This window comes from Bombina bombina, chromosome 4 (genome assembly GCF_027579735.1).
Source record: "Bombina bombina isolate aBomBom1 chromosome 4, aBomBom1.pri, whole genome shotgun sequence".
NCBI lineage: Eukaryota > Metazoa > Chordata > Amphibia > Anura > Bombinatoridae > Bombina > Bombina bombina.
The window spans coordinates 554,645,401-554,662,279 of NC_069502.1; the positions used below are offsets into that span (position 1 = coordinate 554,645,401).

General features: G+C 39.5%; 1 protein-coding gene across 2 annotated transcripts in view; it reads right to left on the reverse strand.

Moving 5' to 3' along the window:
• Nucleotides 1-16,879, reverse strand: part of SNX14 (sorting nexin 14) — a 517,711-nt gene that overhangs the window by 313,214 nt on the left and 187,618 nt on the right. For both annotated transcript variants that reach the window (XM_053710493.1, XM_053710492.1), the window contains exon 13: nucleotides 10,908-11,063. In XM_053710493.1, coding sequence (XP_053566468.1) covers nucleotides 10,908-11,063 — 156 coding nt within the window. The remainder of the gene's footprint in view (nucleotides 1-10,907; nucleotides 11,064-16,879) is intronic.

Below are 16,879 nucleotides of genomic sequence, written 5' to 3' on the forward strand. Positions count from 1 at the left end.
TAGACACAGAAGGAGATGATGTAGAACCATGTCTACTCCCTTCATCTGAGGAATCATCTTGGGCAATTTCATTATTTGTGGCAGTACTGTCCTTACTTTGTTTGGACGCTATGGCACAATTATCACACAATTTTGAAGGGGGAGACACATTGGCTTTCATACATATAGAACATAGCTTATCTGAAGGCACAGACATGTTAAACAGGCTTAAACTTGTCAATAAAGCACAAAAACCGTTTTAAAACAAAACCGTTACTGTCTCTTTAAATTTTAAACAGAGCACACTTTATTACTGAATATGTGAAAATATATGAAGGAATTGTTCAAAATTTACCAAAATTTCACCACAGTGTCTTAAAGCATTAAAAGTATTGCACACCAATTTTCAGAGCTTTAACCCTTAAAATAACGAAACCGGAGCCGGTTACAGATTTAACCCCTATACAGTCCCAGCTACAGCCTTTGCTGTGACTTTACCAAGCCCAGAGGGGAATACGATACCAAATGACGCCTTCTAGGAACTTTTCCAACTACTCTCAGGTCCTCACACATGCATCTGCATGTCTTGCACTCAAAAACAACTGCGCAGTAAAGGCGCGAAAATGAGGCTCAGCCTACAACTGGGAAGGCCCTTCCTGACTGGAAAAGGTGTCTAACATAGTGCCTGACGTTAAAAAACGTTCCCCAAGTTTATAAGTGTGAATTATCAGCATAAACATGTATAAAATGTCCAAATAAAGTAATCGATTTAGCCCATAAAAATGTCTACCAGTTTTATAGCCCATATTAAGCCCTTTATTCTGTTTGAGACTAAGAAAATGGCTTACCGGTCCCCATGAGGGGAAATGACAGCCTTCCAGCATTACACCGTCTTGTTAGAAATATGGCTAGTCATACCTTAAGCAGAAAAGTCTGCTAACTGTTTCCCCCAACTGAAGTTACTTCATCTCAACAGTCCTATGTGGAAACAGCAATCGATTTTAGTTACTGTCTGCTAAAATCATCTTCCTCTCACAAACAGAAATCTTCATCTTTTTCTGTTTCAGAGTAAATAGTACATACCAGCACTATTTTAAAATAAACTCTTGATAGTAGAATAAAAAAAAAACTACAACTAAACACCACATACTCTTAACCATCTCCGTGGAGATGTTGCCTGTGCAACGGCAAAGAGAATGACTGGGGTGGGCGGAGCCTAGGAGGGACTATATGGCCAGCTTTGCTGGGACTCTTTGCCATTTCCTGTTGGGGAAGAGATATTCCCACAAGAGAGGATGACGCCGTGGACCGGACACACCAATGTTGGAGAAAAATACAGCAACTGTTAGAGCTGTAAAACTCCATACTATGATAGATGATAGAGTTTTGAACCACTATACATAATATCTGGGATATGAATTATCATATTAGAGTCCTAAAGACACCAAGATAACAATATTTTATATAATAAAAATAATTGCAGCAGGCAGAGCTACAAGTCTCCGTTATGAGAGAGTATGAAATTAATCATATTATAGTCATAAACATTACAAGATAAATGAGTATCTTATGCAATACATATATATGCTGAAAAAGCTTAAAATCTCACTATGAGAGAGATTTTATATTGTACCCATATACTTAAAACATGGGAAGTAGATGTGATCATCACTAAAATAATAAACTACTATAAAAAAGAATGAGAAAACTCAGTCTCCTAAAACAGCACACATGCCACTCTTACCACAATAAAATTAAGCACTTGATGTAAATTGGAAATCTCTAACATATTCCCAGATGTGTTACAATTAAATGCCAAGAGATGGCAAACACCAGGGAATTTAGTTAGAAGAGAAAAACCATCTTTCGATCTGATTTAATTACATAATCAAATTAAAAGATTAGTGGCACACATAGGCAATACTGTATCACCCTCATGAAAACCAAGCACTGAAACAGCTCTGCCCCGCACATCTCAGACTCTACTCTAAGAGTTATGAGATGGAAAACTATTTAATGACAGTATAATAGTGCCTAGCTCTCAGAGAATGGAACAATCTAAATAGTCAGCAGCGGCTCCTCCGGTTTCAAAGGGAGAGAAGGTTACCGCTAAGTGGAGGGTTGATTAACTTGCCTACTAAGGAGCTCGCAATGCGCACCATTAGAGCAGGCTTTTCTGAGGTCGGCAGCGCCATTTTACATTAGACTGAGCGGAACACACTCAAGCCGACAAACAAGGAACTAATCTTTCGTTAACCATCTCTGAATACTGAGTGCACGCAAAACTGCTCTGCCTAACAAAAACTAATCAATAGCGGAAACAATCACAGATCAAGCAGAGAGGAAGAAGGCCAATAGCCAAATCCTAGGGATTAAGAGGGTTTACTTGTTAAAGCAAGGACTACCTCACCGACCTCCAACAGCGAATAGCCATCATTACTCTTACTAAAGAGGATTACATGGACTCAGCATTGCCCCAATCCTTGCTTGCAGGAAAAATACCCATTTAAAAGGGACACTTTCCTGATTCAGATAGAGCATGCAATTTTAAGCAACTTTCTAATTTACTCCTAATTTACTCCTATTATCAAATTTTCTTCATTCTCTTGGTATCTTTATTTGAAAACGCAAGAATGTAAGTTTAGATGCCGGCCCATTTTTGGTGAACAACCTGGGTTGTTCTTGTTGATTGGTGGATACATTCACCCACCAATAAACAAGTGCTGCCCAGGGTCCTGAACCAAAAATTGTCTGGCTCCTTAGCTTAGATGCCTTCTTTTTCAAACAAAGATAGAAAAAGAATGAATAAAAATTGATAATAGTAGTAAATTAGAGAGTTGCTTAAAATTGCATGCTCTATCTGAATCACAAAAAAATTGGGTTCAGTGTCTCTTTAAAGGGACAGTCAACACCAGAATTTTTGTTGTTAAAAAAAGAAAGATAATCCCTTTATTACCCATTCCCTTATTTTGCATAACTAATACTGTTATAGAAATACACTTTTTACCTCTGTGATTACCTTGTATCTAAACCTCTGCAAACTGCCCCCTTTTTTCAGTTCTTTTGACAGACATGCATTTTAGCCAATCAGTGCTGGCTCCAGGGTAACTTTACGTACATGTGCTCAATGTTATCTATATGAAACAGATTAGAGGCAGTCCTCAATGTCTAAGAAATTAGCATATGAACCTCCCAGATTTAGCTTTCAACTAAGAATATGAAGAGAACAAAGCAAAATTGGTGATAAAAGTAAATTGGAAAGTTGTTTAAAATTACTTTTTCATTTACATCATAAAAGTTTATTTTGGATTTGATTGTCCCTTTAAGGATTAAAACTCGATTTTCTTCAGGCACCATCTTCGCTACACCTCCTACGATGTACACAGGCAAATAATGACTGGAGATTGTGGGAAGTGGAAGTATACTTAAAGCTTTGCTGGGGTGTTCTTTGCCTCCTCCTGGTGGCCAGGAGTTGAATTCCCACTAGTAATTGAATGGATTTGTGGACTCTCCATGCCATTGGAATGAAAAGGTATTTTTTTGCAATTTTCTATAAACATACATGATGAGTCCCATATGCTACATATGACTAGATCATCAGGATTTAAATAGCCTGCCTGCTCAGAGAGCTGGTGTTGGTGTGTATTGCATTAGCAAATAGTTCATTTGAGTAATTTAAGCCATTGCTGACTCACTGAGAAAAAGATTTGGTGTTTGAATCCTGGTGCACTGGGTACTCACAGCATATGTGCGTATAATGCTGAAACAATCATTTTTACTAGAAGCATTTTTGCTAAAGGAAGTATAGTGCAAAAATGATTCTATTTAAAACAGAAATGCACATTCAGTTTTGACCTTTCTATACCTTTAAGGATGTACACCTATCTTCTGCAATGAAAATTAGTCATTTAAAATTAGAAGAGAGAAAAAAAGAGGTAAACAAACATATCTAATGACAAAAATCTGAATTTACAGATGAGTTACTTTACTCATACTGACAATGAATGTGACATAGCATAATATAATAATAATAAAAAGCCAAACATAAAATACTCATAAAAAACATCCAACATAAAATAATGATTTAACAAAACTGCAAGGATTCATAAAGCTTTACAAAACAACAAAATAAGACTAGTAGTCACTGTCAGATGATCACTCGGCAGCTATAAGGGGCCTTGGAGGCATTTATTTGAATGGTGGGACAACCATCTTTGAGAGGTGGTTGGTGTGCGTGTGATGCATAGCTTCCTTAGAAGTCATTACCCTTAATACAGCTAAAGTATAAAATAGGCAATTTAAGTTGGCAAAACAGCCTCTATCCCCTAAACAAAAACGTTCCAGTGACTAGATGGACAGTTAATTAACACTGCTTTTACAAAAGGGTATGTGACCCAAAGTTAAGCATATAAGAAGAAAAAACATAATTTATGCTTACCTGATAAATTCCTTTCTCCTGTAGTGTAGTCAGTCCACGGGTCATCCATTACTTATGGAATATTTCTCTTCCTAACAGGAAACTCCAAGAGAATTACCCAGCAGAGCTTGCTATATAGCTCCTCCCCTCACCTGTCATACTCAGTCATTCGACCAAGCATACGAGAAAGGAGGAACCATAGGGTACAGTGGTGACTGGAGTTTAATTAAAATTTAGACCTGCCGTAAAAACAGGGCGGGCCGTGGACTGACTACACTACAGGAGAAAGGAATTTATCAGGTAAGCATAAATTATGTTTTCTCCTGTTAAGTGTAGTCAGTCCACGGGTCATCCATTACTTATGGAATACCAATACCAAAGCTAAAGTACACGGATGAAGGGAGGGACAAGGCAGGAACATTAAACAGAAGGAACCACTGCCTGAAGTACCTTTCTCCCAAACACAGCCTCCGAGGAAGCAAAAGTGTCAAATTTGTAAAATTTTGAAAAAGTGTGAAGCGAAGACCAAGTCGCAGCCTTGCAAATTTGTTCAACAGAGGCCTCATTTTTAAAGGCCCAGGTGGAAGCCACAGCTCTAGTAGAATGAGCTGTAATCCTTTCAGGGGGCTGCTGTTCAGCAGTCTCATAGGCTAATCGTATTATGCTACGAAGCCAAAAAGAGAGAGAGGTAGCCGAAGCCTTTTGACCTCTCCTCTGTCCAGAGTAAACGACAAACAGGGAAGAAGTTTGACGAAAATCCTTAGTTGCCTGCAAATAGAATTTCAGGGCACGGACTACGTCCAGATTATGCAAAAGTCGTTCCTTCTTTGAAGAAGGGTTAGGACACAGAGATGGAACAACAATCTCTTGATTGATATTCTTGTTAGTAACTACCTTAGGTAAGAACCCAGGTTTAGTACGCAGAACTACCTTGTCTGAATGGAAAATCAGATAAGGAGAATCACAATGTAAGGCAGATAACTCAGAGACTCTCCGAGTCGAGGAAATAGCCATCAAAAACAGAACTTTCCAAGATAACAACTTGATATCAATGGAATGAAGGGGTTCAAATGGAAAGCCTTGAAGAACATTAAGAACTAAGTTTAAGCTCCACGGCGGAGCAACAGACTTAAACACAGGCTTAATCCTAGTTAAAGCCTGACAGAAAGCCTGAACGTCTGGAACTTCAGCCAGACGTTTGTGTAGAAGAATAGACAGAGCAGAAATCTGTCCCTTTAACGAACTAGTAGATAAGCCCTTTTCTAAACCCTCTTGTAGAAAGGACAATATCCTAGGAATCCTAACCTTACTCCATGAGTAACACTTGGATTCGCACCAATGTAAATATTTACGCCATATTTTATGGTAAATTTTTCTGGTAACAGGCTTCCTAGCCTGTATTAAGGTATCAATAACCGACTCCGAGAAACCACGCTTTGATAGAATCAAGCGTTCAATCTCCATGCAGTCAGCCTCAGAGAAATTAGATTTGGATGTTTGAAAGGACCCTGAATTAGAAGGTCCTGTCTCAGAGGCAGAGACCACGGTGGACAGGACGACATGTCCACTAGGTCTGCATACCAGGTCCTGCGTGGCCACGCAGGCGCTATCAGAATCACCAAAGCTCTCTCCTGTTTGATCTTGGCAGTCAAACGAGGAAGCATTGGGAATGGTGGAAACACATAAGCCATGTTGAAGACCCAAGGGGCTGTCAGAGCATCTATCAGCACCGCTCCCGGGTCCCTGGACCTGGATCCGTAACAAGGAAGCTTGGCGTTCTGACGAGACGCTATTAGATCCAGATTAGATTTGCCCCAACAACGAACCAGTTGAGCAAAGACCTCCGGATGAAGTTCCCACTCTCCCGGATGAAAAGTCTGGCGACTTAGAAAATCCGCCTCCCAGTTCTCCACGCCTGGGATGTAGATCGCTGACAGGTGGCAAGAGTGAGACTCTGCCCAGCGAATTATCTTTGAGACTTCCAACATCGCTAGGGAACTTCTGGTTCCCCCTTGATGGTTGATATAAGCCACAGTCGTGATGTTGTCCGACTGAAATCTGATGAACCTCAGAGTTGCTAACTGAGGCCAAGCTAGGAGAGCACTGAATATTGCTCTTAACTCCAGAATATTTATTGGGAGGAGTTTCTCCTCCTGAGTCCATAATCCCTGAGCTTTCAGGGAATTCCAGACTGCTCCCCAGCCTAGAAGGCTGGCGTCTGTTGTTACAATCGTCCAATCTGGCCTGCGAAAGGTCATCCCCTTGGACAGATGTGGCCGAGAGAGCCACCAAAGAAGAGAATCTCTGGTCTCTTGATCCAGAGTTAGTAGGGGGGACAAATCTGAGTAATCCCCGTTCCACTGACTTAGCATGCACAATTGCAGCGGTCTGAGATGCAGGCGCGCAAATGGTACTATGTCCATTGCCGCTACCATTAAGCCGATTACTTCCATGCACTGAGCTACTGACGGGTGTGGAATGGAGTGAAGGACACGGCAAGCATTTAGAAGTTTTAATAGCCTGGCCTCTGTCAGGTAAATTTTCATCTCTACAGAATCTATAAGAGTCCCTAGAAAGGGAACTCTTGTAAGTGGTAATAGAGAACTCTTTTCCACGTTCACCTTCCACCCATGCGACCTCAGAAATGCCAGAACTATCTCTGTATGAGACTTGGCAGTTTGAAAACTTGACGCTTGTATCAGAATGTCGTCTAGGTACGGAGTCACCGCTATGCCTCGCAGTCTTAGTACCGCCAGAAGTGATCCTAGAATTTTTGTAAAGATTCTTGGAGCCGTAGCTAATCCGAAGGGAAGAGCTACAAACTGGTAATGCCTGTCTAGGAAGGCAAATCTCAAATACCGGTAATGGTCCTTGTGAATCGGTATGTGAAGGTAGGCATCCTTTAAGTCCACCGTGGTCATGTACTGACCCTCTTGGATCATGGGAAGGATGGTTCGAATAGTCTCCATTTTGAATGATGGAACTCTTAGAAATTTGTTTAGGATTTTTAAGTCCAAGATTGGTCTGAAGGTTCCCTCTTTTTTGGGAACCACAAATAGATTTGAATAGAATCCCTGCCCGTGTTCCGTCCGCGGAACTGGGTGGATTACCCCCATTAGTAAGAGGTCTTGTACACAGCGTAGAAACGCCTCTTTCTTTGTTTGGTTTGCTGATAACCTTGAAAGATGAAATCTCCCCCGTGGAGGAGAAGTCTTGAAGTCCAGGAGGTATCCCTGGGATATGATCTCCAACGCCCAGGGATCCTGGACATCTCTTGCCCAAGCCTGGGCGAAGAGAGAAAGTCTGCCCCCCACTAGATCCGTTTCCGGATAGGGGGCCCTCTCTTCATGCTGTCTTGGGGGCAGCAGCAGGTTTCTTGGCCTGCTTGCCCCTGTTCCAGGACTGGTTAACTTTCCAGCCCTGCCTGTAACGAGCAACAGCTCCTTCCTGTTTTGGAGCGGAGGAAGTTGATGCTGCTCCTGCCTTGAAGTTACGAAAGGCACGAAAATTAGACTGTTTGGCCTTTGATTTGGCCCTGTCCTGAGGTAGAGCATGGCCCTTACCTCCCGTAATGTCAGCAATCATTTCTTTCAAGCCGGGCCCGAATAAGGTCTGCCCTTTGAAAGGAATATTAAGCAATTTAGATTTAGAAGTCACGTCAGCTGACCAGGATTTAAGCCATAGCGCTCTGCGCGCTTGGATGGCGAATCCGGAGTTCTTAGCCGTAAGTTTGGTTAAATGCACAACGGCATCAGAAACAAATGCGTTAGCTAGCTTAAGTGTTTTAAGCTTGTTCATTATTTCATCCAATGGAGCTGAGCGAATGGCCTCTTCCAGAGACTCAAACCAGAATGCTGCCGCAGCAGTGACAGGCGCAATGCATGCAAGGGGCTGTAAAATAAAACCTTGTTGAACAAACATTTTCTTAAGGTAACCCTCTAATTTTTTATCCATTGGATCTGAAAAGGCACAACTATCCTCCACCGGGATAGTGGTACGCTTAGCTAAAGTAGAAACTGCTCCCTCCACCTTAGGGACCGTCTGTCATAAGTCTTGTGTGGTGGCGTCAATAGGAAACATTTTCCTAAATATGGGAGGAGGGGTAAAAGGCACACCAGGTCTATCCCACTCCTTGCTAATAATCTCTGTAAGCCTTTTTGGTATAGGAAATACGTCAGTATACACCGGTACCGCATAGTATTTATCCAACCTACATAATTTCTCTGGAATTGCAACCGTGTTACAATCATTCAGAGCCGCTAATACCTCCCCTAGCAATGTGCGGAGGTTCTCTAGCTTAAATTTAAAATTGGAAATCTCTGAATCCAGTCTCCCTGGATCAGATCCGTCACCCACAGAATGAAGCTCTCCGTCCTCACGTTCTGCAAACTGTGACGAAGTATCTGACATGGCTCTCATCTCATCCGCGCGCTCTATCCTTAACCCAGAGCTATCGCGCTTGCCTCTTAAATCTGGCAACTTAGATAATACTTCTGTCATAACAGTAGCCATGTCTTGCAAAGTGATTTGTAAGGGCCTCCCTGATGTACTTGGCGCCACAAAATCACGCACCTCCTGAGCGGGAGGCGCAGGTACTGACACGTGAGGAGAGTTAGTCGGCATAACTTCCCCCTCGTCGTCTGGTGATAATTTCTTTACATGTAAAGATTGACTTTTATTTAAATTAGCATCAATGCAATTAGTACATAAATTTCTATTGGGCTCCACATTGGCCTTTAAACATAGTGAACAAAGAGATTCATCTGAGTCAGACATGTTTAAACAAACTAGCAATGAGACTAGCAAACTTGGAAATACTTTTCAAAATTAATTTACAAGCAATATAAAAAACGTTACTGTGCCTTTAAGAAGCACAGAAAAACTGACACAGTTGAAATAACAATGAACAAAAATAGTTATAGCAACCAAATTTTCACAGTAAATGTATTAAGTTAGCAAAGGATTGCACCCACCAGCAAATGGATGATTAACCCCTTAGTACCCAAAAACGGATAACAATTATATAATTAACGTTTTTCTCACAGTCAAATACACTGTCACAGGACTACTGTGACTGATTACCTCCCTCAAAATGGATTTTGAAGACCCCTGAGCTCTCTAGAGACGATCTGGATCATGGAGGATGAAGTAGACAGATTGTGACTGAATTTTTACTGCGCAAAAAAGCGCTAAAATAGGCCCCTCCCACTCATATTACAACAGTGGGGAAGCTCAGAAACTGTTTCTATGCAGAAAACAAAAATGGCCATGTGGTAAAAATCAAGCCCCAATAAGTTTTATCACCAAGTACCTCACAAAAAACGATTAACATGCCAGTAAACGTTTTAAACATACATTTAAAAGTTATGTATTATTATTTACAAGCCTGCTACCAGTCGCTTTTACTGCAGTTAAGGCTCATACATTATTTCAGTATTTACAGTATTTTCAGAGTCAATTCCATTCCTAAGAAAATACATTCAGTGCACACACACACACATCAGCCTGATACCAGTCGCTATCGCTGCATTTAAGCCTGAACTTACTTTACAATGGTATCAGCAGTATTTTCTCAGTCAATTCCATTCCTCAGAAAATAATTTACTGCACATACCTCATTTGTTGCAGGGGGACCCTGCATGCTATTCCCCTTCTCTGAAGTTACCTCACTTTTCCTCAGATGAGAACAGCCAGTGGGTCTTAGTTACGTCTGCTAAGACCATAGAAAAAAACCCAGGCAGATTCTTCTTCTAAAGCTGCCTGAGAATAAACAGCACACTCCGGTGCCATTTAAAAATAACAAACTTTTGATTGTAGAAATAAACTAAGTTAAAAAAACACCACAGATCTGTCACAGCTTCCTATCTAGTTAGGCTGCAAGAGAATGACTGAGTATGACAGGTGAGGGGAGGAGCTATATAGCAAGCTCTGCTGGGTAATTCTCTTGCAGTTTCCTGTTAGGAAGAGAAATATTCCATAAGTAATGGATGACCCGTGGACTGACTACACTTAACAGGAGAAATATATTTCTTAATAGCACTCTTCTTGTCCACACAAACCTATTCCCATTGTGCAGTGGGACAGATGATTACATGCAATTACCTTCATCATAGGCAAATTACTTTCTTTCAAATAAGGCCATATGTGGTTGTTTTACAGGGCAGAGACATGATGCAATATAGCTGCGAAAAGCTGATGAGTAAATTTTGAGGTAAAAAAGCTTCCTTTTTTACATAGAAAATATCATCTGAATATCTCTAAGTAGCTACATCCCATTGCAAAGGGACTTTTATAACCAGCCAATCAGGATGCTAGCCTTGGGACTTGCAAGGGATCGTGCATCTGTTGTGTGCAGGCACAGTCATGTTATGTTATTTCCCACTTCAGTTTAAAGAAGTTTACTATGATATCCCGTGAAATTTATAATATTTTAAGTACATCGTAAAAAAAAATTATCACATTAGTGCAAAAAATAGATAAATAAGCTAAAAAAAAAAAAAAGTAAACTTACTTCTTTGAATTTCTTCAACAATAAAGGGATCAAATCGAATTTTATCAATGCTTTTTTCTAGACAGTAGGTTTTATAGATCTTCTGTACTTCTTCATGAAGGGACAGCATTTCCTCATCTGTTAACTCTGGTCTTAAAATTCTGTCATTAAATTCCTCTGGGGGGGGGGAATAAAATATTTAGAAATTTCAAACTAAGCATGAATTGGCAATGAATAAAAAAAAACACACACTATTAAAAAGTGTAATGTGGCCAATAAATATTTTATAAATACAAAAATCTGAATTTACAGATTGGTGACTTTACTCATACTGACAATGAATGTGGTTTTATAACTCTTCTGTATTTCTTTATGAAGAAACAGCATTTCATCATCTGTTAACTATAGTCTTAAAATTCTGTCACTTAGGGCCCACTGATCAAAAGCTCTCCCTATGGCAAGATGATTTAAGAGCAAAAAAGCACAACAAATACAGCTAAGGGTTAAAACGATACACAGGATAAATAAGATTACAAATAGTTTATACAGCGAATGAAGACACCAAAATAGCTAACAGGTATAATAAACTATATATATATAAATCAAGTATTGTTTATTCATTGTAACAAGTGACTTACTAACAAATACCTTAAAGGGATAGGAAAATCAAAATTAAACTTGCATGATTTAGAAAGAGCATGTCAATTTAAGACACTTTTAAATTCACTTCTATTTTCAAATGTGCTTCATTATCTTGGTATCCCTTGTTAAAAAATAATATGCACATATCCTACACTAGTGGGAGCTAGCTGCCGATTGGTGCCTGCACATATTTGTCTCTTGTGATAATGAAGCAAATTTGATAATAGAAGTAAATTGCTAATTTTTTTTAAACTGTAGGTTCTATTGAAATCATAAAAGAAACATTTGGAGTTTCCTTGTCCCTTTAATTACAACTTAACTATAAACCAAAATCTTCAACTATTATAACGGATGCATTATTACCTAACCAATTAAATAACTTCTATTCTAGATTTGACAAACAGAGGCCTTCTGTAATTATTTCTGATTTAAAATCTGGAGAGGCAATATTTTTCTGTCATCGAACAAGTAAACTCTATTTTTAACAGACGGAAGCCTAACGGCTAGATTTAGAGTTGGGCGGTAGCCGTCAAAACCAGCGTTAGAGGCTCCTAACGCTGGTTTTTACCACCCTCTGGTATTTGGAGTCAGTCAGGAAAGGGTCTAACGCACACTTTACAGCCGCGACTTTTCCATACCGTAGATCCCCTTACGTCAATTGCGTATCCTATCTTTTCAATGGGATCTTTCTAACGCCGGTATTTAGCGTTGTGGCTGAAGTGAGCGTTAGAAATCTAACGACAAAACTCCAGCCGCAAAAAGAGCTTTCTGGGCTAACGCCGGTTCATAAAGCTCTTAACTACTGTGCTCTAAAGTACACTAACACCCATACACTACCTATGTACCCCTAAACCAAGGTCCCCCCACATCGCCGCCACTCTATTAAATTTTTTAACCTCTAATCTGCCGCTCCGTACACCGCCGCCAGCTACATTATACCTATGTACCCCTAATCTGCTGCCCCTAACACCGCCGACCCCTATATTATATTTATTAACCCCTAATATGCCGCCCCCAACGTCGCCGCTACCTACCTACAGTTATTAACCCCTAATCTGCCGACCGGACCGCTCCGCTATTATAATAAAGTTATTAACCCCTAATCCGCCTCACTCCCGCCTCAATAACCCAATAATAAATAGTATTAACCCCTAATCTGCCGATCGGAGCTCACCGCTACTCTAATAAATTTTTTAACCCCTAAAGCTAAGTCTAACCCTAACACTAACACCCCCCTAAGTTAAATATAATTTTATTCTAACTAAATAAAATAATTCTTATTAAATAAATTATTCCTATTTAAATCTAAATACTTACCTGTAAAATAAACCCTAATATAGCTACAATATAACTAATAATTATATTGTAGCTATTTTAGGATTAATATTTATTTTACATGCAACTTTGTATTTATTTTAACCAGGTACAATAGCTATTAAATAGTTAATAACTATTTAATAGCTAAAATAGTTAAAATAATTACAAAATTACCTGTAAAATAAATCCTAACCTAAGTTACAATTAAACCTAACACTACACCATCAATAAATAAATTAAATACAATACCTACAATTATCTACAATTAAACCTAACACTACATTATTAATAAATTAATTAAATACAATACCTACAAATAAATACAATGAAATAAACTAACTAAAGTACAAAAAATAAAAAAGAACTAAGTTACAAAAAATAAAAAAATATTTACAAACATTAGAAAAATATTACAACAATTTTAAACTAATTACACCTACTCTAAGCCCCCTAATAAAATAACAAAGCCCCCCAAAATAAAAAAAATGCCCTACCCTATTCTAAATTAAAAAAGTTCAAAGCTCTTTTACCTTATCAGCCCTGAACAGGGCCCTTTGCGGGGCATGCCCCAAAGAATTCAGCTCTTTTGCCTGTAAAAAAAACACATACAATACCCCCCCCCCCAACAACCCATCACCCACATACCCCTAATCTAACCCAAACCCCCCTTAAATAAACCTAACACTAAGCCCCTGAAGATCTCCCTACCTTGTCTTCACCTCACCGGGTCCCAATCTGTCCAGAAGAGAGTCCGAAGTCTTGATCCAAGCCCAAGCGGGGGGCTGAAGAGTGACGTCCATCCTCGGGCTGAAGTCTGGATCCAAGCGGCGGCTGAAGAAATCCATCATCAGGCTGAAGTCAATCGGAATTAAGGTAGGAAAATTCTGATTGGCTGATGGAATCAGCCAATCAGATTGAGCTCGCATTCTATTGGCTGATGGAATCAGCCAATCAGATTCAAGTTCAATCCGATTGGCTGATTCGATCAGCCAATCAGATTGAGCTCGCATTCTATTGGCTGTTCCGATCAGCCAATAGAATGCGAGCTCAATCTGATTGGCTGATTCCATCAGCCAATCAGAATTTTCCTACCTTAATTCCGATTGGCTGATAGAATCCTATCAGCCAATCAGAATTCGACGGACGCCATCTTGGATGACGTCATTTAAAGGAACCGTCATTCGGCTAGTAGGCGTCGTTAGAAGAGGATGGATCCGCGTCGGCTGGGAAGAAGATGGCTCCGCTCCGCTCCGGAAGAAAAGATTGAAGATGCTGCTTGATAGAAGACTTCATCCCGATGATGGACTTCCGACTTCAGCCCGATGATGGATTTCTTCAGCCGCCGCTTGGATCCAGACTTCAGCCCGAGGATGGACGTCACTCTTCAGCCCCCCGCTTGGGCTTGGATCAAGACTTCGGACCCTCTTCTGGACAGATCGGGACCCGGTGAGGTGAAGACAAGGTAGGGAGATCTTCAGGGGCTTAGTGTTAGGTTTATTTAAGGGGGGTTTGGGTTAGATTAGGGGTATGTGGGTGGTGGGTTGTAATGTTGGCGGGCTTGGGTATTGTATGTTTTTTTTTACAGGCAAAAGAGCTGTATTTCTTGGGGCATGCCCCGCAAAGGGCCCTGTTCAGGGCTGGTAAGGTAAAAGAGCTTTGAACTTTTTTAATTTAGAATAGGGTAGGGCATTTTTTTATTTTGGGGGGCTTTGCTATTTTATTAGGGGGCTTAGAGTAGGTGTAATTAGTTTAAAATTGTAATATTTTTCTAATGTTTGTAAATATTTTTTTATTTTTTGTACTTTAGTTAGTTTATTTCATTGTATTTATTTGTAGGTATTTTATTTAATTAATTTATTGATAGTGTAGTGTTAGGTTTAATTGTAGATAATTGTAGGTATTTTATTTAATTTATTTATTGATAGTGTAGTGTTAGGTTTAATTGTAACTTAGGTTAGGATTTATTTTACAGGTAATTTTGTAATTATTTTAACTAGGTAACTATTAAATAGTTCTTAACTATTTAATAGCTATTGTACCTGGTTAAAATAAATACAAAGTTGCCTGTAAAATAAATATTAATCCTAAAATAGCTACAATATAATTATTAGTTATATTGTAGATATATTAGGGTTTATTTTACAGGTAAGTATTTAGATTTAAATAGGAATAATTTATTTAATAAGAGTTAATTTATTTCGTTAGAATAAAATTATATTTAACTTAGGGGGGGGTTAGGGTTAGGGTTAGAATTAGCTTTAGGGGTTAAAAAATTTATTAGAGTAGCGGTGAGCTCCGATCGGCATATTAGGGGTTAATACTTTAAGTTAGGTGTCGGCGATGTTAGGGAGGGCAGATTAGGGGTTAATATTATTTATTATAGGGTTATTGAGGCGGGAGTGAGGCGGATTAGGGGTTAATAACTTTATTATAGTAGCGGTGCGATCCGCTCGGCAGATTAGGGGTTAATAAGTGTAGGCAGGTGGAGGCGACGTTGAGGGGGGCAGATTAGGGGTTAATAAATATAATATAGGGGTCGGCGGTGTTGTGCGCAGCAGATTAGGGGTACATAGCTATAATGTTGCTTGCGTGTTGTACGGAGCGGCAGATTAGGGGTTAATAATAATATGCAGGGGTCAGCGATAGCGGGGGCAGCAGATTAGGGGTTAATAAGTGTAAGGTTAGGGGTGTTTAGACTCGGGGTACATGTTAGAGTGTTAGGTGCAGACGTAGGAAGTGTTTCCCCATAGAAAACAATGGGGCTGCGTTAGGAGCTGAACGCTGGTTTTTTGCAGGTGTTAGGTTTTTTTTCAGCTCAAACAGCCCCATTGTTTTCTATGGGGGAATAGTGCACGAGCACGTTTTTGAAGCTGGCCGCATCCGTAAGCAACGCTGGTATCTAGAGTTGCAGTGGCAGTAAATATGCCTGTACGCTCCCTTTTTGGAGCCCAACGCAGCCATTCTGTGAACTCTAAATACCAGCGGTATTTAAAAGGTGCGGGAGAAAAAAAGCATGCGTAGCTAACGCACCCCTTTGGCCGCAGAACTTTAAATCTAGCCGTTAGAAAGCACCAGGCCCTGACAATATTTCTCCTGCCACATTGAAACATTGTGCTGACCAACCTGCACCTATTTTTACTGATCTTTTTAACTAGTCCTTAATACAATGTGTCGTACCAGCCTGTTTTAAATCTTTAATTATTATTCCGGTTCAGAAGAAACAAGAGATTTTGAACATGAATGATTACAGGTCTGTAGCTCCTGCATCTGTTATTGAAATGCTTTGAAAGAATTGTGCAGTGCCATCCTTGATTAACACTTGTCTAGATCTACTACAGTTTGCATACAGATCTATTAGATCTGTGCATGATTAGATTAATCTTTTTTTTATTATATTTTTACATCATTTGAATAATCTACACACCTATGTCCGAGTTTTATTTGTGGATCTCAATTTTAATTTTATTGTTCCGGATTTACTTTTTGCTAAATTAAAACAACTTAATATCCCCTTTTCCATATGCAAATGGATTTATAGCTTTTTAAAGGGACATTCCAGCCAAAATTGGAATCCAAATGGATTCTTTTTAGCTGTGAATAGAAGCATTTTTGTAATATACATTTATTGGCAAAATTGCTTCTAATAAAATATATAGCTGTTTCAAAAGTGTATTTAAGTATGCAACGTGTACCAGCATTTTAAACACAGCACTTGCCCAGGGAGCCGAAGGTGCTTGTACCAGCTGGTAATGACTCAATTTGTTAACTACTGACATGATACAAGCCCCTCTGGTGCTCTGAGCAGCTGCAGTATTTAAATTGCTGGTGCACTGAGAATATCTAGCTATGCTTCACATGCACGTGCAGAGAGAAATGTTAACACTTAAACAGTGATAACTTTTACTAGAAGCATTTTTTCCAATACATGTATATTACAATTATGTTTCTATTCAAATATGTAATTCATCTATGTGTATTTAAAATTTGTTTAAGTGAATGGGCCGATCTCAAACCCTGTCTTCCTTAATAATGGT